The sequence below is a fragment of the Lathyrus oleraceus genome, chromosome 4, assembly GCF_024323335.1.
Source record: "Lathyrus oleraceus cultivar Zhongwan6 chromosome 4, CAAS_Psat_ZW6_1.0, whole genome shotgun sequence".
NCBI lineage: Eukaryota > Viridiplantae > Streptophyta > Magnoliopsida > Fabales > Fabaceae > Lathyrus > Lathyrus oleraceus.
The window spans coordinates 446,389,218-446,415,829 of record NC_066582.1 but is presented as its reverse complement, the minus strand read 5'-3'; the positions used below and the strand labels follow the sequence as shown (position 1 = coordinate 446,415,829).

The 26,612-nt window shown below is 42.2% G+C and overlaps 1 protein-coding gene across 1 annotated transcript; it reads right to left on the bottom strand.

Annotated features, from left to right (window-relative positions):
- Positions 1-1,711: 1,711 nt before the first annotated feature.
- LOC127137911 (ERBB-3 BINDING PROTEIN 1) lies at positions 1,712-19,138 on the bottom strand. Its single transcript, XM_051064318.1, has 2 exons — positions 18,656-19,138; positions 1,712-2,458 (listed from the first exon to the last, which is right to left on the bottom strand). Exons 1-2 carry the CDS (start codon positions 19,136-19,138, stop codon positions 1,712-1,714), a joined length of 1,230 nt encoding a protein of 409 aa, XP_050920275.1.
- Positions 19,139-26,612: the final 7,474 nt, after the last annotated feature.

The following is a 26,612-nucleotide window of genomic DNA, read 5'->3' as shown; positions in this document are numbered from 1 at the left end:
GTATGATTTTTTATAGTTTTCAAATGGTTTCGAATATATGATGAAATTAATAAAGAAGCATGGACATAAAAAAAAATATTAAAAGAAACAAAATGCTAAAAGACAATAAAATACTAAAAAATAAAAGCTAAAAGAAAATGAAATACTAAAAAAATGAAATACTAAAAAAAATGAAATACTAAAAAAATGAAATACTAAAAAAATGCTACATACGAGTATCAAACCCACTCCTCTTGAGACTATGAAAACCACCCTCTCCACCAGGCCACTTACCAACTAGATGTTATTTTAGTACTAACTTAAATATATAAACTAAAATAAATTAAAAAGGATTAAAATAAAAAAATAATAAAACTAAATAATAAAAAAGGGTAGAATAACCTAATTAATTCCAACCACTTGTCTGTTGGATTTCCGAAGGGGAATAAGTTGGAAATGGTAAAAAAGAATCAACTTTAATAGCCAATATTAATATCTACTGGGAAAACCAACAGTCACTTAAAATGGAATTAAAAAGGTTTTAAACCACGCTTAAAGTAAATAATAAATGAAAAAAAAGAAAATGAACGAACTCTTAGAACTCTTCCTCTCTCAATCTCTCCGTCTCGTCCAATCTCAACGATGCTCTCTCAAACTCTCACGCCCTCCTTCCATCTCGTTCTCTCTCGAAACCTCCTTTACATATCTCGTTCACGAACCTCTCTCTCAAACGCTCTCACTCAAACTCTCAAACTCTCCCATCGCTACCATCACGTCCCAAACCCAGACGCCCATATCTCAATCAATCGTGTGAGCAAAGCAATGTCTGAAACGAAAAACTCACCTTCGGCGATGACAAACGGCAACGATGAAGCTCACAGGTTTGTCCTTGATTTGGTGATTAGGGTTTGGTATCCTTTCCGTCGTTCCTCTTTTTTTCGTCTTTTTTTCGATCCCCTTACTGATTTCTTCTCCTTTCTATTTATGCTCTGAATTAGGGTTTCAATTGGTGCCCAAAGGTTCGAAAGGAGAAAGTTTCCAGAAGCGCTTTTTTTAGCTCAGAAACGAGTTTAGCCTGTTTTATGCTATAATCCGGAACTGGTACCACGAGCTCCTTCTTTCTCTTTGAATTTGTCTTAATTCCAAATTTGGGATTTTTTTGAAATTTAACTTTTTGCCATTTTGCTTCTGTTACTTTCTCATTCAGAACCGATGAAGCAACCAAATCATCTTTGAAGAAGTTCAAACCAGCATTAGACTGAGTTAATTCGCCCGTTTTTGTGTCGTAAGAAAGATCTTGACCGAGAGCAATTACATTAGTTCCAAAGACACCAGAGAGGTCGACAATTGGGTTTGCTGTTGGTTTCAGTCCAAGAACCGATTAAATCAAACCTTCCAATATGAGGTAAGTTTCTACCGGTTCGTAATTTCTTAAGTTCTTACTGGTTTGTAATCCTTCCTAAGTTTCTACTGGTTTGGTAGGCTCAAGATAAGAACGCAACATCTTTTCTGAAGTCAACGGTTCAGAATTTGTTTGCCTTTTTAAGATTCAAGAAGCTTTTCTTAGGTTTAAACTCATCGTCTGTTTCCAATTCTGTTTCAGGTAGCGGTATTGTAGCAGAAATACTGCAGTTTGAATCTCGGGCTGCGGCGGTATGAAATCAGAAACATAGTCGTGATACTTCATAGTTTTTCACCTTCCTGTTGGCTAGGTAATAATTGATCATCTCCACTACAAAGTATCAAAGTCTGAGCTTTGATAGCATAAGGCCGTGAATTTGGTGTGTGCAACAAAATCACCTTGCTTTTCATGCAAAACAGGATATGGCTGCAAGAGCTCGTGATTCATACATTCCACTAAACCTAGCCGAGCTCTTTTCTCTTCCAAGGCCCTAGCAGAAAATGGCATGATTGGAAATTTTTGGCTTATTTCACTGAGAATAAATCGAGATGCTTTCATCTTCAAGTGATAACTCTTGTCAACAGCCCGCTTATAAATGGTTGTTTGTTTCTCATCTAACAGCTTAGGCTTGCCTTCTCCGGTGCTGGCTACAATATCGATTGCATAAACTTCATTCTCTTCAAACTCGGCATCATCAACCCTTGTATCAGGATTAGATACATTTAGCACAACCTTATTTGCATCAATCACAAACTGCTTCATTTGGTGGCCAAGAACACCTTCAACAATCCTACAATCATAGGCAGCAGCAACCTTTTGAATCGCATCAGTTACATCTTGGTTCTTCCTTCCAGGCCTAACAAGCCTCAATGCCACTTCAGCAGCCGTGTTTGCTGCAGCAATGACATCCGTTGCACGTCCTGTAACAGACCCCTCTTGAAGAACATGTGTGTGAGCCACGACAGCAATAAACCCATCAATATGACATGCCAAATCAATTTTCAATATATGCCCTTCTTCCAACACTGTCTCATCACTGACTAGAGGAGAGAAATGACAAATTGTGTTGTTGTGTTTCTGCTACAGATTGCAACTGTCCATGTTAGCTAGGATTATTTCAATGCCTTAACCTGTTTGCTGTAGAATTGAGCCGGAGAGGGTGCATTGAACGGTTGCTGCAACTTGATGTCGATATGTGTTGGGTCCATAGTGATCATGAAGTGTAGTATTTGGAACATGTCATGTAGCATAAAAGCTAGTGTAGGATTAGGACCTTTTTGTAAGAACAACATGTAATGTCACATTTTAGTATCAATGCTCATTCTCATGGATAAATACTAGCAATGTATTGATATGGAAATGGAATTGTTTGTCCTTTGGAAGATGACTTTGTAATTCATGATAATGTTGTAATGCCATTTTGATTTTGAAATGTACTATGGATATAAAATGGATTTTTTTAGAAATAATCCAAGACTAATTTAAATATCAATTTAAATAATAATGAAAAAAATCAGTAGAAAACCCAATTAAAATCAAATTAATCCAATAATTTGTTAAAATTACCTTTGACATCAATTCTAACATCTATTTGAAAATTAAAATCAATTAGAGTTTTGAATCATTAGTAAAAATAACAATTAAAATTAAATTGAAATTTGGGAATTGAACTTAATCTGAAATTAAAATCAAAAATTGAAAAATTACAAAAGTCAAATGATTAAAATCCATTTTATAGTCAAAAGCACCATGATCAAAAAGGCATAGACAATGATCAATGTGTAACAAAAATATGGAGTTGGGAATGTATGCAAATGAACTTTAGGCCAAGTGCCAAACAAAAATAAAAAATTCAGGACCAAAATCGGGGTATGACAGAATAGATACTTTATTACATTCATAGACGATTTCTCTAGATACACTCATGTATATCTCTTGAAGCATAAAGATGATGCATTTAATACCTTTAAGACTTATAAAGCAGAAGTCGAAAATCAATTAAATAAAAGTATAAAGGTCCTTAGAAGTGATAGGGGCGGCGAATACTTTTCAATTGAATTTGATGCATTCTGTGAAGAGCACGGTATAATACATGAATGTTCGGCACCACGAACACCGCAACAAAATGGCATGGCAGAAAGAAAGAATCGAACATATCAAGAGATGATGAATGCCATGTTGAAGCATTCTAAATTAACCCTTAACTTGGGGGGGGGGGGGGGGAATTATTGTCCGCCTGTCATATAATCAATAGAATTCCGTTAAAGAAAACTGGTATATCTCCATATGAGTCATGGAAAGGCAGAGCGCCAAATATCGGTTACTTTAAAGTGTGGGGGTGTGTGGCATACTACAAAAACATGGACCCTAAAAGAACCAAGTTGGGACCTCGAGGAATAAGATGTGCTTTTATAGGATATGCACAACACAGTAAAGCATATAGACTCTTAAATCTAGAATCTAATGTAATTGTTGAATCCCGGGATGTAGAATTCTTTGAAAACCTTATCACAAAAGGATAAAGGATCGGAGTCGACCACTAATAAAGAATCTCATGAAGATAACTCTTCTCGGATTGTAGAAATACAAACTGAAGGCACTCCTATAATCATTGAACCACAACCCGAGCCTAGGATAAGCAAGAGAATTCGGAAAACAAAGAATCTAGGACCAGATGAGATTGATTCTCAATCTATTTCCTTTTATCTTGTTGAAGGAAATTGTAAGAACTTTGTTCAACGCATTCCGATTATTCTTCAAGTGGAAGATGATCCAAAAACTTATAAGGAAGCAATAACTTCAAGGGACTCCACTTTTTGGAAAGATGATATCCAAGATGAAATGGATTCAATTGTATCAAACCACACTTGTGAACTTGTTGACTTACCTAAGGGATCAAGGCCAATTGGATGCAAGTGGGTGTTTAAAAAGAAATACCATAGCGATGGTACTCTAAACACTTATAAAGCCAGATTAGTGGAAAAAGGATTTAGACAGAAAGAAGGCATAGACTACTTCGACACATACGCACCAGTTGCAAGAACAACTACTATTAGATTGTTGTTTGCCTTAGCATCTTTGAATGATCTTATAATCCATCAGATGGATGTTAAAACAACGTTCCTAAATGGAGATCTCAATGAGGAAATCTACATGTGTCGCATCCGCGAAAATCAACCGGCGAGCGCTGAAATAAAAACAGCAAAGAGTCGCCACTAAACGTTATTTATCCCAAGGTAGGGAAAGGAAACGCTCAGAGAAACCTGGAAAGGACATGGTCTCGCGACCAAGAGAATGGGCTCGGGAGTCGGTTACGCAAGGGGAAGGTATTAGCACCCCTCACGTCCGTCGTACTCGACGGGATCCACGCTTTAGAAAGATAAGGTTGCTATAAACATACATCACACGCACGCTACCGGATCACACAGGTGGGGTTAAGAAGAAGGGGCTCGATAGGACATCGCATCCTATGCCTACGTATCTCGTCGGGAACGAGAATCAGAGCTACCGTAGTTCGGCTCACGCACGCCAAACAAATCAAACATATCAAACACACAAGGGTGGCAAACATGGAGCCCGACAACCACTCAATGGAATTACGTCGGCATCCGAACCAAAACGCACACAAATGGGCAAACGTGGAGCCCGACAGCCTATCACAGAACTTAAGTCAGCATCCGAACCCAAACAACCCACACTGGCACCCGAATGCCACTCAATGGACTTACATCAGCTACCAAGCACACAACAATCACAAACATACAGACAACAACAGGCTAAGGAGTCGAGAACTCGAGCCTAGCACAGTGTCAAACAACTCACACAAAAAAAAGAAAAAGGCGCCCGGAGTGGTCTCGCACGACCACCTGCCTACATACCTCGTCTGGAACAAGGATCAGGGCGATGTAGTTCCCCCTCAAGGGACTAAAAATCAAGCCAGACACAAAGGGAGACACACTACTAGGGAGCTGAGACTCGAGCCTAGTGTTATCATGCATCATTGACCCTAAGTTCAGGTTTCTAACCTACTTGCATAAGCAAGCTAATCCTAACCAGGAAAGGCAAGCATACAAGCATACAATCCATACATCTCATGAGAACAAGCATCTCAAATCAACACAAGCATAACAGATATCCACATAGCACACACTATAACCACACAATTGGGCTCAAGCAATGGGTTTGACTGCCTCAGCAAGTCATCTGTATAGGTTGTGTTTGCTCTTAACCTTGCCATTACGAGGCTAAGGTGAAGCAGATGAAAGGATGAAGTGAGGATGAGACCTCACAGCTCTTATCCCTGGCCAGGGAGAGCTTAATGACAAATGAGCATGGGTCCAGAATGTGGGAACCCTTCTATACTCGAAGACTCTGACTCAATTGTGCATTGCACAGGATATTGGGTTTGTACCCCAATGCATCAACACAAAGCAGTGTGAGCAGAGGGATGACACAACATGAATAGTGGGGGGTAGGTTGCATACCCCTTGGCTTCCACCAATTGCCTCATTGAGGTCTTTACCTGCTTGGCTTGAAAATAAACAATCACAATCATTGCCTCTTAAGGAGGACTTCAGACAATTTGCCCGGCCAAATAACAAACCGGGTCTCCAGACTACATGAAGATTAGTAGGTTACCTCAAATGCAAGTTGCTTAAGCAAAGCAAAGCAAAAGTTCACAAGGAACTGAGCAACTAAAGTACCTGGAAACAATCAAATACAGTTAGTACTCAGGCAGACAAACTGAACAACAAACAGTCAACCAGACAAATTACACAAGCAATGTACAACACAAGGCAAGCTCAAGGCTTAAGCCTAAGCTCCACAACCTACAAAACAATGTTATGTTAGTGTACAAACATCCACAACATCAATTAAAATCAACTTGTATCATTCTCCATGTACATTGCTTTTTTGATCCTGAAAAACCAAGCAAATATTAGCAACTAGACCACTAGGCCAAGCCTAGGGTCCAAAAGCAAGAAAAAATCTAAAACAGCAAGGTATTCATAAACCAACATCAAATTATCATCAAACAAGATCAAACATCATTGGTCTCATGTTTATATCATCCATCATATTCAATTCATGCACAAAAGAAGCCAAATGATGCCAAATGAACCACCAAACATACAAACAGAAGTATTGCATTCAAATCCATGTCAAAACACATCCAAAAATTCTCAAATTAAATACACCTAAACAGGGGTCAATCAAGGTCTACCATATCAAATTTGAGCTTAATTGGGCAAATAGAACCATGTCAATGAAAATCATCAAAAACAGACACAATCACATGCTTCAATCCACACCATCAATGCATACATCCACTTCAAAAATTCATATCTCATTGAAAACTAAAAAGAAATGGATGAGACCAAAACAGGGAGGTTCTAACATGTGTCTAGTTCATGCATATCAAATTTCATGGCCATACAATACAATGTGAGCATTTCCCAATCAAATTACAAACCTATGTCATATGAACTTGCACATTCAATAACCAGAAATGAAAAATCAAGATTAAATTGAAAATGCAATGAACAAATCCACAAAAATTCATCAAGCATCCTAACATGTCAACAAGTCATCATGCAAAATTTCATCCAATTCTAACATGCATAGGTCAATCAATTAAATTCCACAAGTTGACATCAAGAGGTGTGACACAAATTGTCACACCTATCTTCCAAAAATCATATCTCCCTGTCCAGGTATCATAAATGCACAAAATTTATATGGAAATAAACCTCAATTAGTCATGAATCACCACAAAAATTGGCACAAATTTCTTTAACAATATGGACATTTCATGATCAAATTACAAACATGTATCAAAAATGGACATACAATGGAAAACCCTAGGTCAACTAAAAAAATTGCCAAGCACAACTTTGACCAATAGGTCAAAAAAAACCTACACTCAAAGACAAAGTCAACACAATTTTTCTCATAATTTTCTGATTTTTTATCTATTTTTTATGAATTTTTAAAAGTGTTAAACAATTTTTAAATAATTAATTAAAACTCAGTGGCATTCTTGTAAATATTAAATGGCGGGAGCGGGAAACGCAGTTTTTGAACATTTGAATGGGAAACAAGATCTAGCCAGCACTGTTCATCGTCTTCAGCAAGAAATTTTCCAGAAAATTTCAAATTATGATGAACATCAAAACCTAACGAAAATTAACAAGCCATAGCTCGTTCGAACCGTCTTCTCAAGCACATTCCAAATACCAACTCCATTTTGCCTAAAGGTTCCTAAAATTCTTGAATCGAGCATGTTAGGGTTTTGGATCATACTTTCAAATCGCGATTTCTCTCACTACAGGCAACTATTTGCAATTCTACAAACATCACAACGCTCTACGTACTACACACTTTCAAACGCATATATTTATTAAGCCAATGGTGAAAGTTGAATTTTCGAGTTACCTGGAAGTGCAGCAATGGTGCGCGACGTTTCCAAGCTTATGCTCTCAAAACAGCAACGCAACAACCTTCAGGAAGATGAATTCCATGCTCCGTTTCAATCGATTCCGCTCCTATCGTCCATAATTCGAATTTGCCATTGATGAGGTAATTTCGGACAGCCACGATGCAATGTTCTTCAGGCTCCAATCTTCCAAAACAGTTGGAGAAGATGATTGATAGAGTTGAATGCAAAAGAAATCTTGAAGTTTGGCTTAGAATTGAGGAAGAAACTTGAGATTGAAGCTTGTTGTGTTCTTGAGGGTTTGGAGAGAATGTGAGAGATCTTGATCCAACTTTGGAAAATGCAATTTTCTGTTATGATTAGGCAATGATTTGGAATATATATGTTGGCTTAATCCTCCACTAATCATGTAATTAGCATTTGGCATAATTAAGTGAAATGGTAATTTTTGTAAGCAAGGGCAAATTGGTCAATACACAATGACAGCACATGCCAGCTCAACATTGGTTCCAACATGTCCAAAACACCATATGTGAAGTGTAGAAACAATTCCCATTGCAATTGGTCATGTATTTCTCAAATTCACCATGTATTTGCAAAATGTCCATTTTTGACCATTTCATTCTTCATGCCAAAACTCAAACCATGTGCATTAACCATAAAATGAATATCCAAACACACTTAAAATGCCATTCCTGAGGTGTTGGAAAAAGTCCCATTCAAAAATTCCCAATATTTTGACATTTGGACAATTTTGCCCCCGGTCTAATTCAGCTGTCCAGTTGAAAAGTGACTTTTTGCCTTGGCCATTTTGGGAAATTCCAATGATGCACCCTCAAAGTACATGTCAAATGGAGTTTGTGCATATAAAGAACTTGCAATTTGGACAAAGTATGTGGTAGTTATGGCCTCCTGATTACGGGTCTTTTCTGAAATTCACTGAGCCATATCTTGCAAACCATACATTGGATTTTCAAGTTCTTGGACTTTTTGGAAAGGTGAGAGCAAGATCTACAACTGTCATGTTGAACAATTTTTCATTTGAAGCTTCCTTGGACTTCTGTTTTTGAGGTCAAAAACTTTCCATTTTTGGAAACTTCAGTTACAGGTCACCTGCTATTTTTGGCAGTTTTTGTCCTGACTTGATTTTCTTCATTTTTAAGCTTTGCCATGTCATTTAACACTTGTCCCAACATGAATGAAGTGTATCTAACTCATTTCCACCTCCAAATCCACCAGATCATGTACAGTTGACCACAGTTGACTTTTCATCTGATAGATGAATCTGGCGATGCATAGATCAATTTAAACCCCAATCTCCAACTGAAATGGCTCAAGGGTGACACCCTAGCCTCAATAAGCACAATTTAACCATAGAATGATCCTCACAACCATCACAAACCCCATCTCCTGATCCAGCCCTGATTGGCCCAATGCAACTGATTAGGGTTGACCAGTGGTCAAAACCCTAATCTCAAGGAATCTTCCTCAACCACTTGATGACACCCAATCATGATAATGATGATGTATCAATTCAAACAAGATGAAGACCAATGCCCTTGGAAATTATAAAACCCTAATTCACAGCCCAATCCTCAGATGGCCCATGATCAGTCAAAACCCTAGCTTGCACCTTCTGACTTCCTCATCTTCTGATCAAGACTTAGGAAGATGGCTTGCACTATGTATCCACATGTTATGCAATATGAAATGCCTAATGACCTACAAATGATATGCAAATATGGTAATGCTAGTCCCAAGAGAGGAGGGCAAATTTTGAGGTGTTACAGCTGCCCCTATTCAATCCACTGTGAACCTGTCGATACGAAATAGCCTCGGCTTTCGGATGATCAGGGTGAAGAGTGATTGAATACCAAGAACAGACGAACAATTTGCACTCTGATGGGATAATAATTAACAACGCCTGTCAGCATCGGCGAAGAAACAAACCCGAAAAAACGTCGACCTGGATGCCAAAATAAATGGTAACGCAGGGATAACCATGGCCTGAATACCACACATCCACTCGGGATTATTATTCTCTTCTTTTTTTTTGTTTTTTCTTGGACCCCGAAAATTTTCTTAACTCTCCTTTTTTTTCATTTTCTTGAACCCCGAAATTTTTTCTCGCAAACGATCCTCGGACCTCTGCGTTTGAACCCCGGAAAATGCCTCAGCACTCCTCTTTTGCCAACATAATGAACCCCGATCTCCAGTTTGAACCCCAGTCGCCTGACGATAACTCTCGATCGCCAGAATGATCCCCGTTCTCCAGAAAATGTCGCAACATCTCCCCTTCTCCATTTGAACCCCGTCTCCAGAAAATGCATCCACATTTCCTTTTCTCCATTTGAACCCCAGAAAATGCCTCAGCATTTCCTTTTTTCCCGTGATAATTCCGCTGGCAACGTCGGAAATAACACCAAACCGCTCTGAGGGCGACATGTCAGAGGGTAAACCTTCATAAAGAAGGTAACATGTGTATCTCTTCCTCAGAAGACACCTATCACGACCTCCCTTGGCCTCAGCCAGAGTCTAAGGTGACACATGAACAGAAGACAATCCTAAGGACCTCATCCCGGATACAATCTTCAACTCTATCTCCATTTGAACCCCAGAAAATACCTCAGCATCTTCTTTTTCTCCATTTGAACCCCGAAATCGCGCTGATCGCGTAACGTCTTCTGACTGTATCCCCATCTCTGTCTGACGGAAACATTTCCTCCAGTATCGCACTACTGGGGAACACTGCTGCTCTGACGTTCTGATGCTAGACTCCTCAGAGTAACATCTGATTTCTCTCTCTTCAAGCGGTAACCACGGCTTGAATCGTGCTGAACGCATCACCTTTCCATCTCCGTCCGACGGAAGAAGTCTTTTCCAGTGTCGTACCACTGGGACAATACCTTTGATCAAATCATGAGGCGAAACTCCTCGGAGTAACACCTTCATCTCCGGCAAAACCTCTCAAACGGTAACCACGGTCTGGGACTAGCTTATGCCTTCAATGATGCATGAGTGATTTTTTCAGCGTAATGCTCCATGAACATGGAAATGCTACGCGGTTTATTATTATTTTTTTTCTATGCAATATGCCATGCTATATTTTTTCATGATGAATGCATAAAAAGAAATGTCCCCCTCAAGGGAATCTGCTGGGGAACACGAGACTCTCTGCTGAGGATCTCGTCACTACTCCGATTTCCGCCCTGCCGGGGAATAGCACTGCTGCTGGGAAATAGGCAACCCTTGCTGGGGAATACCTCCTTTGCAACCAACCCTCTCGAGGACATGTTGGGGAAGAAGAATCATCACCATACTCTGTGGAGATACCACAGTCTTTTTGACTTGCTGGGGGATATACGTCCCAACTCTGCTTTGGGAACCCTCACCGATACTCCCGCTGGGGAACGAGCAACCTCCAACCTGCTGGGGAAGCGAGCAATCTTCAACCTGCTGGGGATAACCATCCAGACCATGCTAGGGGGGAACGACTGCTACTCCGCTGGGGATTTTGTTTTCATCAAAGCGTCCACACCACAACCTGCAAGTGAGTGGGAAAAATCTAACAGTTCCTGCAAAACAGATCGTTAGATAAAACCGTGCCCCAAGCGTATCGAGATTCCAACACTTGGGTCACTCAACCTTCCAAATAAGATTTCAAGCTTTCAATCTTATAAACGTGCATTGGAAGGAACCTGTAAGTATTAAAATGCAAAGATTCTATATCAAAATAATTGGATGTTTTCGCAATCAAAACGGTACTGAAAAACAAAACAAAATTATTTGACTGAATGTGCATTTTATTGATTTGAAAAGTGTGGCTCAAATGAGCAATACAAAAGGAAGCAATTCCTGAAAAGAGGTAATTGCGCACAAAAGGAAAAATCTATCCTAATGGCAATGTGAAACCCGTGATCTCATCGAGTTCCAACTCGGTTACACCCCATATGTCCTCAGACTCTCCTTGCTTTCTGCCTTCTGAACAATACGCTTCTGACTGATCCCTACCGGGTATTATCCAAGATGCTTTAACCAAAGCGCAAACGATCATGCCGGACGCAGTTGTTCGTTTCAATCCCTCTTTTGCCTGGACCGCCCTTTCGGGTTTTCAGTCCACCGGGATACCCTTTTTTGCCCAAGTCGCCTTTCCAGGTTTTCGACTTGCCGGGTGTACATTCTTTTCTTTTTATATCCCTAATTTTTGCCCGAACCTTTCTTCTGTTTTTGGTTCGCCGGGATGCCCATTTTTGCCTGGACTATTTTGTTCTTTTCGCCCAGCGGGTCTTTTATACGAAGTATTTTTTAACTGCGTCCGCATTCACAGGGGATGGAAAATCTTCGCCATCCATGGTCGTTAACAACAAGGCTCCACCAGAGAAAACCTTCTTGACCACGAATGGACCTTCATAATTCGGTGTCCATTTGCCCCTTCGATCGTTCTGAGGAGGAAGGATCCTTTTCAACACCATATCACCCACGTGATACACCCGAGGTCGCACCTTCTTGTCAAAAGCACGCTTCATTCTCTGCTGGTATAACTGCCCATGACAGATGGCTGCTAGCCTCTTTTCCTCAATCAGGCTCAACTCTTCATACCGGGTCCTTACCCATTCAGCCTCTTGCAATTTCACGTCCATCAGGACTCTCAAAGAGGGAATCTGAACCTCAACAGGTAATACCGCCTCCATCCCATATACCAATGAGAAAGGAGTTGCCCCAGTAGATGTGCGCACCGACGTTCGATACCCATGTAACGCAAACGGCAACATCTCATGCCAGTCTTTGTAGGTTACCACCATTTTCTGCACAATCTTCTTTATATTCTTGTTGGCTGCCTCAACCGCCCCATTCATCTTCGGACGATAGGGAGAAGAATTGTGATGCTCGATCTTGAATTCCCGGCACAACTCTGCCATCATCTTATTATTCAAATTAGAACCATTATCAGTGATGATTCTCTCGGGAACCCCGTATCGGCAAATGATGTCTCTCTTGAGAAATCTGGCCACAACCTGCTTCGTCACGTTCGTATAAGAGGCTGCTTCTACCCACTTGGTGAAGTAATCGATAGCCACTAATATGAACCGATGCCCATTCGAAGCCGTAGGCTCTATCTTTCCAATCATATCAATGCCCCACATAGCAAACGGCCATGGAGACGACATTAAGCTCAACGGATTTGGAGGCACGTGCACCTTGTCAGCATAAATCTGGCATTTATGAAACTTCCGCACGAAATTAAAACATTGGGCCTCCATCGTCATCCAGTAATAACCTGCTCTCAGCAGCTTCTTCACCATTGCATTCCCACTGGCATGGGTACCAAACGAGCCTTCATGAACTTCTTTCATTAATTGGCTTGCTTCTGCATCATCAACACATTTGAGCAAGACCCAATCAAAATTTCTCTTGTACAAAACCCCATCCTTATTCAGGTAGAATACCATGGCTAACCTCCGCAGAGTCTTTCTGTCTTTCTTTGACGCTCCCTCAGGATACTCTTGCGTCTCCAGATAGCGCTTGATATCGTAATACCACGGCTTCTCATCATCAGGCGCTGTATCAACAGCAAACACATAAGCCGGTCTATCCAGACGACCAATCTCCACACTGGAGAACTGATTCCATCTCTGCACCTTAATCAAGGCTGCTAGAGTAGCCAAAGCATCTGCCAAAGGATTCTCCTCTCTGGGCACATGATGCATCTTCACCTTGGTGAAAAACGTCAACAATCTCCTCGTATAATCTTGATACGGAACCAAATGAGATTGATGCGTATACCATTTTCCGTTAACCTGATTTATCACCAGAGCTGAATCTCCATATATCACAAGGTTCTTGATCCTCAAATCAATCGCCTCTTCAATACCCAGGATACAAGCTTCATATTCAGCTACGTTGTTGGTACACTCAAACGTTAGCCGGGCAGCAAAAGGAATATGAGATCCTTTCGGCGTAACCAAAACAGCACCAACACCGCTTCCATTCACGTTAACAGCCCCATCAAACATCAGAATCCATTCGGATTCAGGGTCAGGCCCCTCCTCCGGGATCGGTTCCTCGCAATCTTTCGATTTGAGAAACATGATGTCCTCATCAGGGAATTCAAACTTCATCGGTTGATAATCATCAATAGGTTGCTGGGCAAGGTAATCAGACAATACACTCCCCTTAATCGCTTTCTGAGAGGTGTACTGAATATCATATTCTGTCAAGATCATTTGCCACCTCGCAACCCGTCCGGTCAATGCTGGCTTCTCAAAAATGTACTTGATTGGATCCATCTTGGAAATCAATAAAGTGGTATGAACCAGCATATACTGTCTCAGTCGGCGAGCAGCCCAGGCCAAAGCACAGCAAGTTTTCTCGAGCAGTGAATATCTTGTTTCACAGTCGGTAAACTTTTTGCTAAGGTAGTATATGGCATGCTCTTTTCGACCAGACTCGTCATGCTGCCCCAATACACACCCCATAGACCCCTCGAGGACTGTCAGGTACAGAATTAACGGTCTTCCCTCCACAGGAGGCATCAGAATCGGAGGCTCCTGCAAATACTCTTTTATTCTTTCAAATGCCGCTTGGCAATCATCATTCCACCTGACCGCTTGATCTTTTCTCAACAATTTGAATATCGGTTCGCACGTGGCCGTTAGATGAGATATGAACCGCGAAATGTAGTTCAATCTACCTAAGAAACCACGAACCTCTTTCTCCGTTCTCGGTTCAGGCATTTCTCTTATCGCTTTTACTTTTGCAGGATCAACCTCGATTCCCTTCTCGCTTACAATGAACCCCAGCAATTTACCGGACCGCACTCCGAACGTGCACTTATTCGGATTCAACCTCAGTCTGAACAGTCTCAACCGGTCAAACAACTTGGCCAAATCTACCAAATGCCCCTCTTCAGTCTGGGACTTTGCTATCATGTCATCAACATAACATTCAATCTCATGATGAATCATATCATGAAACAAAGTCACCATGGCCCTCTGATAAGTAGCACCGGCGTTCTTGAGACCGAATGGCATCACCTTATAACAAAAATTGCCCCACGGTGTAATGAACGTTGTTTTCTCCATATCCTCTGGCGACATCTTGATCTGATTATAGCCAGAAAAGCCATCCATGAAGGAAAACACCGAGAATTGAGCTGTATTATCTACCAACACATCAATGTGCGGTAAAGGAAAATCATCCTTCGGACTAGCTCTATTCAAATCTCGGTAATCCACACACATTCTCACCTTCCCATCTTTCTTCGGGACTGGCACAATGTTCGCAACCCATGGCGGATAATTAGTGACAGCAAGGAAACCAGCATCCCACTGCTTCTGCACTTCTTCTTTAATCTTCATCGCCATGTCAGGTCGAGTTCTGCGCAACTTCTGCTTTACTGGAGGACAATCTGCTCTCAACGGTAGCTTATGCACAACGATGTCGGTATCCAACCCTGGCATATCTTGATAAGACCAGGCAAAGATGTCGACATACTCTTTCAATAATGCTACCAATCTGCCTTTAACACTTTCCTCCAAAGCAGCCCCGATTTTCACTTCTCTCTTGACCTCGTCGGTACCCAAATTCACGACCTCAATCGGCTCTTCGTGCGGCTGAATCACCTTCTCCTCTTGTCTTAATAACCTGGCTAATCCCTCCGGCAATTCACAATCTTCTTCGTCTTCTTCTTCAGCAAGATAGATCGGATTGTCGAAGTCATATAGAGGTGTAACAGGATTGTTATCAATGAGATCCGGAGAGGAATCGCATCTGCATGAATGTTGATTCATGCATTGCTTTAGAACCGGTGTGAAAAATTTGAAAAGAAAAATGAAAACATTGCCATTTTTATCTGTTTTTATTTTTAAACTGCAAAAATAAATGAAAAACAGGGAACACCGCTTTTAATTGAAAAACATCCTTTTATTTATGATGCAAAATCTTGCAAATTATAACAAGAGGTGGCCCTTACAATGAACCATTACGTGTCGGGCAACACGTATGGTTTGCATGCAAATAAGACTAAAAACAGGAAAATATTACTCTTTGAGGAGAGTGACCCGGATGATCTCTTCGGCCTTCCAGTTGTGGATTTCCATCCCTGGTGCGCACGACGTTATCCATCGGTCCATGTCACAGTCGTTGTCGGTATCTTCACCCATCATGCAGATGTGGTCTGGATCTAGCATTCAAGCACTGGTGAAGGTTACAGGCGCACGACCTCCTCTGCTCGGCCCAGAGCCTCGGCTCGGCTTATATCCGACCCCAAACCGGTCCTTCTTTGCGGGGACCTCCATCATTCTGCCCCAGCCTGGAGCCTCTCCGCTTTTGACTACTTCAGCAGCCTGCTTGTAGGAAGCGATGGACGGTTTCTCTTCATCTTGCTTCGCGAACAGAGCATTCTCCACCCTGACGGTTTCAAATGCCTGACTCGGCGTCTCCCAGATCTCGCCGTCCATCTCCACGTATTTGAACGAAGACAGGTGGCTGACAAAGATGTCCTCCTCTCCGCAAACAGTAACAACCTGACCTCCCCAGACATATTTCAGCTTCTGGTGCAAAGTCGATGTGACTGCTCCCGCAGCATGGATCCATGGGCGACCCAACAAGCAACTATATGCTGGCTGGATGTCCATAACATAGAAGGTCGACTTGAACACCTCCGGGCCAATCTTTACCGGCAATTCCACTTCCCCAAACACGGCCCGCTTTGACCCATCAAACGCCCGCACAATTAAATCAGTCGGGGTCAAAATCAACCCATCACAATTTAGCTTCGCCAGGGCCTTCTTAGGCAACACATTCAAAGAGGAGCCGGTATCAACCAGCACATGCGAAAGCACGGCTCCTTTACACTCCATTGCTATGTGTAATGCCCGATTGTGGTTTCTTCCGTCTACGGTCAAATCCATATCAGTAAAGCCCAATCCATGACTGGCATGCACGTTGGACACGACCGTCTCCAATTGGTTGATCGTGATCTCCTGAGGAACATAGGCCTTCTTCAAGATCTTCAACAAGGCCTCCCTATGACCCTCTGAGCTCAGCAACAGCGAAAGAATGGAGATCTTAGAAGGTGTTTGCTGCAAGTGATCAACCAGCTTGTACTCTGACTTCTTGATGATCCTCAGAAATTCCTCGGCATCATCATCAAGTTTGTTTTCCGACCCCGCAGGCGCCGGTGTCACCACAGGAGTATTATCATTGCTCACCACAGATTTTCCCTTCGCCCTGGCTAAAGCCTCGGCCTTTTCTTTTTTCTCTTTTTCTTCTTCTCCTCTCCTTAACGCATCAGGAGCAAACAATCTTCCATTGCGCGTGAAACCACTGGGACCGGCATTATCCACCTTTAGCACGGTGGTTTCACTTGCAGTCTGTTCTTCAACCTTCTCCCCGTTGCAGTACACTTCTCCACCATAATGCCATGGCACGGCATCATCTTTGTCATATGGAATCGGTCCAGGTACCGTGATGGTAACTGGAGCCTCCTCCACGAGGTTGGACAAATCCACCGGATCATAGAAAATGGTTATGGTGGAGACTTCATCTTTCTCTTTCCCAGCCTTCTCAATCACGACAACCCCTGCGTCCATCAAACCCTGGACATGCTCCCTCAGAAGCTCGCAGCCGTTTACAGAAATAGTGCACTCAGCACACTCGGACCCACAGCTCGGATAGACCCCATTCATCAGCAATTGACTCTTGACCTCAGCCAAAGGCGTCCTCATCTGATCAACATCAAACAACCCAACCCTATCCTCCGCAGAGATAGCATTTACTCCCCGTTGACCATGCACCGGCATGGGATTTGCGTTGACATTGGGAGAAGGCGCAAAGTTGATTGCTTTGGAATCCACTAGGTCCTGAACTGTGTGCTTAAAAGCTTTACAGTTCTCGATATTATGCCCAGGCGCACCTGAGTGGAACTCACATTTGGCATTCTCGTCATAACTGGCTGGCCTTTGATCAGGTCTCAAAGGTGCCAGAGTTCTAGTCTGCACTAAACCCAAATCCATCAGCTTCTTGAACAAGAAGGCATAAGTCACTGGAGGCCTATCAAAATGTCGGTCATTTGCTCTGCCTCTGACTTGATAACCAGCCCTTTGTTGCCTCTGCTGAAAGGGTTGTCTCTGCTGCTATTGTTGCTGCTGTTGCTGTGCGGGTTGAGGCTCAGCAGGAATTGTTACTGCAGCAGTGTGCTGGAAGTAACGGTCCCTACTGGGTCCATGTTGAGCATACACTGCACTTGTGTCTCCTTCCTTCTTCCTCTGCCCACCGTTATTACCAAAGGGTTTCTTCGATCCCGAAGAAGAAGAAGACGCACCACTCTGGATCTTTCCCAGCTTCAGCCAACTCTCGATTCTTTCTCCTGCCACCACAATGTCTGAGAAATTGGTGACAGGACAACCCACCATTCTTTCAGCAAAGGGCCCCTGCAGGGTCCCCATGAATAAATCAGACATCTCTCGATCAACGAGAGGAGGTTGAACTCTTGCAGCCAGTTCTCTCCATCTTTGGGCATACTCCTTGAAGCCCTCGTTGTGCTTTTGAGACATACCCTGCAGCTGGGTACGGCTCGGAGCCATATCGGCATTGAACTGGTATTGCTTAAAAAAGGCATCTCCCAGATCTTGCCAGCTCTTGATATCAGAAGATCTCAACTTGGTGTACCATTCCAAGGAGCCCCCAGACAGGCTGTCCTGGAAAAAGTACATCCACAGTTTTTGATCTGCGGTGTATGCCGAGATTTTACGGACGAATGCCTGGAGATGAGTTTCCGGGCAAGAACTACCATTGTATTTGTCGAATGCGGGCGCCTTGAACTTCTGAGGAATCACAATTCCCTCCACCAGCCCCATGTTGGACATGTTAACCACCCCCGGCGTGGCATAGCTCTCAAGTACTTTGATTTTCTCAGCCAGCAGCTGAATTTCCTTATTCTGGGGAGGAATGTCGTAAGGCACAAAAGGCTCATTTCGCATAGAGAACTGGTCAGCCTCCCTATCTTCCTCCTGATCGTCATCAAAACCATAGAACGGAGGCACAAAATTATCCTTCATATTTTGACTAGGCCCAGGTTGACCAGCAGCACCAGCATTATTCACCAGACCAACTGTTGTCCTCTTCCCCCCATCGCGAGATCCTTGCCCCTGGTTGGAGACTCCATCCAAGTTGACCCCACTGTTTGCTGCAGAAACCCGCTCGAGTTTCTCAACCTTGTCTGCAAGAGCCTTCTGACCAATTGCAAAGCCTTGCATTATATTGATCAGCTCGTTCATCTTATCCTTCAATTCAAGCATATCAGCACTGGGAAGCTCCATGAGTCTGGGAGTGTTTCTTCTTGTGTAGTATCGGTGAGGGCGTGTTGAGTGCAAGGGTACTACTCTTCGAGCGCGAGCAATGATTCCTGTTTACAAACAAACACGTTAGTAATGATCACCTGCAAAATAAAACACAAGTTATCATGATTATGCATGAATGCAATGTCTATCCATATGAAGGACACTTTGTCTCTCGATCCTGGCATCATCGAGACAAATAATAATGCGGCATTAATATTCTGATTTTGCAGTGTTTGATTTCATCGTGCAAATCGGAGATATGTGATTTAGCATGAATACCCCCAACCATGTGTGTGCTCGTGTAAATGCATACGGCAAAGCAAATAAAGCTTGAAGATCAATTACGGAATGAAAATCACCATCACATAACCAAAAGAGTGCACAATCAGTGCAATAGTCATACATCAACCAGATAAAGTCAAATACAATCCTCCAGAATAGGAAAGAAATACAAGCAAATGGATTCCTCCAACAAGCCTGACGGTAATCCAACACAAATGAAAGAACTAGCTGGATGAGGGTCCCGCAGGTGGCCCCATCTCGCCTTCCATCCTCGCGAACTCTGCGGCGAACCTGAGCTCGGTGTTCTCCTGCTGTAGTCTCCCAACTTCCTTCTGATGAATCTTCATCTGCCTGAAGTAATGGTCTCTCTCAGCAACATAATGATCCCTCTCAGCAATGCAATGATCTCTCTCCGCGATGATCTTCAACTTCTCTGAATCCTTGATCTGCAGCTTTGCCTCCCACTCAGCAATGAGGCCTCTGACTTTGTCATCTCTCTGCTCTCGGACAAGGATCTGCCTCCTCTTTTCATCCTCAATGACCTTCGATGCTCTGAACAGCTTCTCTTTCGTGATGTCATGCTCCTGGTGGGACGATGCTAAGGCCTGGCTGATCTTCCCATAGTAGGCTGTATCCATCTCGAAGCGCTGGACCTTCAAGGCATGCCGCTTGTCTTGATCTTCCATCTTCACTTTCATCTCTTGGTTGGACGCTTGAAAATGAGCAACACTTCTTTCCAATTCAGCTTTCTCTGCAAGTAACTGATCTCTAGCCCTCTTCATCTCGAGGAATTCTTCCATGCTGACAGAAGAACTGGGACCCTCGATCCTAGGACACACAAAGTCACCTCCGGGAAAAGGTAGAAATGTAGACTCAATCTGATAGCATTATGGTCCACAAAATCCTTCTGATTAGGAAACAGAACGATCCCATAAATGCTCACGGCGATCAGAGCACAAACCGTCTTCCAGTTACCCGTAGCAGCATGTTCCTTGGCATTAGCCTCCAAGAAACTCAAATGAAAACCTGGTAACTTTCCTTTCTCCTTCAAACCCCCTTTGACTATGTCCGGGCTCAAATAAAGAGCACGCGAAATTCCAAGGACATCTGGCTCTCCCCTAATGGCACAAAAAGGAATCTGATCTCGAATCGTGATACCCAGAATACTAGCATAGTCCTCCATCAGAGGTCCCAACAGATAATCAGGAAGTACGAAGCATCTCAACCCCGGGTCATAGAACTGGAGAAGAGTATGGATGGCGCTCCTATCCCTATCAGCGAGTCTGAAAACCATCCTCAGAATACCGCCGTATGACTCTCTAAACATCCCCACATGGTCAGGAGTAATCAATGCTACCATATCCTTCAAGACGCCAATCTCAGGATCAAAGAAACTGTATACCACATCAGGCTTCAGACCGGTCCTCATATCGGAGCAGAAAGTCTCTCAACCAGGATCTCAATCCAAAGTGTCCCTGCATATGGGTAAACATGTGTTAGATGCAGTTAATGCAAAATGCAATGATGCTGATGAATGAATGCAATGTGTTGCCATCCCCCAAGCCATCTGATCATTTGCACTGAATCTGGACTCTGAACTGATCATAACCATCTGAGGAGACTGTACAATCATCAATCGGACCCACGGGTTCCGAAATAAACGGAAGATAGATACATCATCATCATTATCATCATCAAACCCTCTCTGAGCAGATACCACAATCGTCTGAATCGGCCCGGGGAATCCTGAAATAAACGGATCCCCACTGATAAATATCTCGGCCCGGGGAATCCTGAAATAAACGGATCCCCACTGATAAGTCACGGACAGCACTCCGGCGTCACCGCAATAAATGACCATAAATCCGACTCATAAATATGCCTCTGAATCACTGATCAAAAGTCACCATCTGAGTCCATCTGATTATGCATCTGAAAGAGACACCCTCCCCTCACAGGTAAATTCTAAACAGGTCACCCTAAGGCGGATAATGGTCTCGACAATCGGGCGGAGATACTCAATGGGTTTGCCCTTTCGGGTGTGCCATTGTAGCTCTCTTAAAATCGTCTAAACCAAAGATCCGGAAAATGATCGGTCACCAGAGTCAACAACTCAGATGGAGTGACTCAAACAAAGTGGATACTCCACAGAGATGAGCACTATCAACTGAGCCTCGTCCGGCTTGTGGTATGTCACGTTACAACATTATGCTGATCCAGCAAATGAGGAACATGAGACCACACTAGTCCTAGGTGTATACTCGGGCCTGGGTTTTAGCCCCACTCAGAACACCCACCCCAAACAACAGAATCACCTGCAGAGGAAGATGGCAACATGACAGTAATGATGCATGTAAGCATTTAATGCAAATATATAAACAAGGGTTAGTATAATAAGTGCAATAAATAAACAATACAAGCAACCAAACCTAAAGCGCTAGGAGAGACTCGCTTAGGGACTATGGACCAGCATAGGTCAACATGTTAGGTTCCCCAGCAGAGTCGCCAGCTGTCGCATCCGCGAAAATCAACCGGCGAGCGCTGAAATAAAAACAGCAAAGAGTCGCCACTAAACGTTATTTATCCCAAGGTAGGGAAAGGAAACGCTCAGAGAAACCTGGAAAGGACATGGTCTCGCGACCAAGAGAATGGGCTCGGGAGTCGGTTACGCAAGGGGAAGGTATTAGCACCCCTCACGTCCGTCGTACTCGACGGGATCCACGTTTTAGAAAGATAAGGTTGCTATAAACATACATCACACGCACGTTACCGGATCACACAGGTGGGGTTAAGAAGAAGGGGCTCGATAGGACATCGCATCCTATGCCTACGTATCTCGTCGGGAACGAGAATCAGAGCTACCGTAGTTCGGCTCACGCACGCCAAACAAATCAAACATATCAAACACACAAGGGTGGCAAACATGGAGCCCGACAACCACTCAATGGAATTACGTCGGCATCCGAACCAAAACGCACACAAATGGGCAAACGTGGAGCCCGACAGCCTATCACAGGACTTAAGTCAGCATCCGAACCCAAACAACCCACACTGGCACCCGAATGCCACTCAATGGACTTACATCAGCTACCAAGCACACAACAATCACAAACATACAGACAACAACAGGCTAAGGAGTCGGGAACTCGAGCCTAGCACAGTGTCAAACAACTCACACAAAAAAAAGAAAAAGGCGCCCGGAGTGGTCTCGCACGACCACCTGCCTACATACCTCGTCTGGAACAAGGATCAGGGCGATGTAGTTCCCCCTCAAGGGACTAAAAATCAAGCCAGACACAAAGGGAGACACACTACTAGGGAGCTGAGACTCGAGCCTAGTGTTATCATGCATCATTGACCCTAAGTTCAGGTTTCTAACCTACTTGCATAAGCAAGCTAATCCTAACCAGGAAAGGCAAGCATACAAGCATACAATCCATACATCTCATGAGAACAGGCATCTCAAATCAACACAAGCATAACAGATATCCACATAGCACACACTATAACCACACAATTGGGCTCAAGCAATGGGTTTGACTGCCTCAGCAAGTCATCTGTATAGGTTGTGTTTGCTCTTAACCTTGCCATTACGAGGCTAAGGTGAAGCAGATGAAAGGATGAAGTGAGGATGAGACCTCACAGCTCTTATCCCTGGCCAGGGAGAGCTTAATGACAAATGAGCATGGGTCCAGAATGTGGGAACCCTTCTATACTCGAAGACTCTGACTCAATTGTGCACTGCACAGGATATTGGGTTTGTACCCCAATGCATCAACACAAAGCAGTGTGAGCAGAGGGATGACACAACATGAATAGTGGGGGGTAGGTTGCATACCCCTTGGCTTCCACCAATTGCCTCATTGAGGTCTTTACCTGCTTGGCTTGAAAATAAACAATCACAATCATTGCCTCTTAAGGAGGACTTCAGACAATTTGCCCGGCCAAATAACAAACCGGGTCTCCAGACTACATGAAGATTAGTAGGTTACCTCAAATGCAAGTTGCTTAAGCAAAGCAAAGCAAAAGTTCACAAGGAACTAAGCAACTAAAGTACCTGGAAACAATCAAATACAGTTAGTACTCAGGCAGACAAACTGAACAACAAACAGTCAACCAGACAAATTACACAAGCAATGTACAACACAAGGCAAGCTCAAGGCTTAAGCCTAAGCTCCACAACCTACAAAACAATGTTATGTTAGTGTACAAACATCCACAACATCAATTAAAATCAACTTGTATCATTCTCCATGTACATTGCTTTTTTGATCCTGAAAAACCAAGCAAATATTAGCAACTAGACCACTAGGCCAAGCCTAGGGTCCAAAAGCAAGAAAAAATCTAAAACAGCAAGGTATTCATAAACCAACATCAAATTATCATCAAACAAGAGCAAACATCATTGGTCTCATGTTTATATCATCCATCATATTCAATTCATGCACAAAAGAAGCCAAATGATGCCAAATGAACCACCAAACATACAAACAGAAGTATTGCATTCAAATCCATGTCAAAACACATCCAAAAATTCTCAAATTAAATACACCTAAACAGGGGTCAATCAAGGTCTACCATATCAAATTTGAGCTTAATTGGGCAAATAGAACCATGTCAATGAAAATCATCAAAAACAGACACAATCACATGCTTCAATCCACACCATCAATGCATACATCCACTTCAAAAATTCATATCTCATTGAAAACTAAAAAGAAATGGATGAGACCAAAACAGGGAGGTTCTAACATGTGTCTAGTTCATGCATATCAAATTTCATGGCCATACAATACAATGTGAGCATTTCCCAATCAAATTACAAACCTATGTCATATGAACTTGCACATTCAATAACCAGAAATGAAAAATCAAGATTAAATTGAAAATGCAATGAACAAATCCACAAAAATTCATCAAGCATCCTAACATGTCAACAAGTCATCATGCAAAATTTCATCCAATTCTAACATGCATAGGTCAATCAATTAAATTCCACAAGTTGACATCAAGAGGTGTGACACAAATTGTCACACCTATCTTCCAAAAATCATATCTCCCTGTCCAGGTATCATAAATGCACAAAATTTATATGGAAATAAACCTCAATCAGTCATGAATCACCACAAAAATTGGCACAAATTTCTTTAACAATATGGACATTTCATGATCAAATTACAAACATGTATCAAAAATGGACATACAATGGAAAACCCTAGGTCAACTAAAAAAATTGCCAAGCACAACTTTGACCAATAGGTCAAAAAAAACCTACACTCAAAGACAAAGTCAACACAATTTTTCTCATAATTTTCTGATTTTTTATCTATTTTTTATGAATTTTTAAAAGTGTTAAACAATTTTTAAATAATTAATTAAAACTCAGTGGCATTCTTGTAAATATTAAATGGCGGGAGCGGGAAACGCAGTTTTTGAACATTTGAATGGGAAACAAGATCTAGCCAGCACTGTTCATCGTCTTCAGCAAGAAATTTTCCAGAAAATTTCAAATTATGATGAACATCAAAACCTAACGAAAATTAACAAGCCATAGCTCGTTCGAACCGTCTTCTCAAGCACATTCCAAATACCAACTCCATTTTGCCTAAAGGTTCCTAAAATTCTTGAATCGAGCATGTTAGGGTTTTGGATCATACTTTCAAATCGCGATTTCTCTCACTACAGGCAACTATTTGCAATTCTACAAACATCACAACGCTCTACGTACTACACACTTTCAAACGCATATATTTATTAAGCCAATGGTGAAAGTTGAATTTTCGAGTTACCTGGAAGTGCAGCAATGGTGCGCGACGTTTCCAAGCTTATGCTCTCAAAACAGCAACGCAACAACCTTCAGGAAGATGAATTCCATGCTCCGTTTCAATCGATTCCGCTCCTATCGTCCATAATTCGAATTTGCCATTGATGAGGTAATTTCGGACAGCCACGATGCAATGTTCTTCAGGCTCCAATCTTCCAAAACAGTTGGAGAAGATGATTGATAGAGTTGAATGCAAAAGAAATCTTGAAGTTTGGCTTAGAATTGAGGAAGAAACTTGAGATTGAAGCTTGTTGTGTTCTTGAGGGTTTGGAGAGAATGTGAGAGATCTTGATCCAACTTTGGAAAATGCAATTTTCTGTTATGATTAGGCAATGATTTGGAATATATATGTTGGCTTAATCCTCCACTAATCATGTAATTAGCATTTGGCATAATTAAGTGAAATGGTAATTTTTGTAAGCAAGGGCAAATTGGTCAATACACAATGACAGCACATGCCAGCTCAACATTGGTTCCAACATGTCCAAAACACCATATGTGAAGTGTAGAAACAATTCCCATTGCAATTGGTCATGTATTTCTCAAATTCACCATGTATTTGCAAAATGTCCATTTTTGACCATTTCATTCTTCATGCCAAAACTCAAACCATGTGCATTAACCATAAAATGAATATCCAAACACACTTAAAATGCCATTCCTGAGGTGTTGGAAAAAGTCCCATTCAAAAATTCCCAATATTTTGACATTTGGACAATTTTGCCCTCGGTCTAATTCAGCTGTCCAGTTGAAAAGTGACTTTTTGCCTTGGCCATTTTTGGGAAATTCCAATGATGCACCCTCAAAGTACATGTCAAATGGAGTTTGTGCATATAAAGAACTTGCAATTTGGACAAAGTATGTGGTAGTTATGGCCTCCTGATTACGGGTCTTTTCTGAAATTCACTGAGCCATATCTTGCAAACCATACATTGGATTTTCAAGTTCTTGGACTTTTTGGAAAGGTGAGAGCAAGATCTACAACTGTCATGTTGAACAATTTTTCATTTGAAGCTTCCTTGGACTTCTGTTTTTGAGGTCAAAAACTTTCCATTTTTGGAAACTTCAGTTACAGGTCACCTGCTATTTTTGGCAGTTTTTGTCCTGACTTGATTTTCTTCATTTTTAAGCTTTGCCATGTCATTTAACACTTGTCCCAACATGAATGAAGTGTATCTAACTCATTTCCACCTCCAAATCCACCAGATCATGTACAGTTGACCACAGTTGACTTTTCATCTGATAGATGAATCTGGCGATGCATAGATCAATTTAAACCCCAATCTCCAACTGAAATGGCTCAAGGGTGACACCCTAGCCTCAATAAGCACAATTTAACCATAGAAT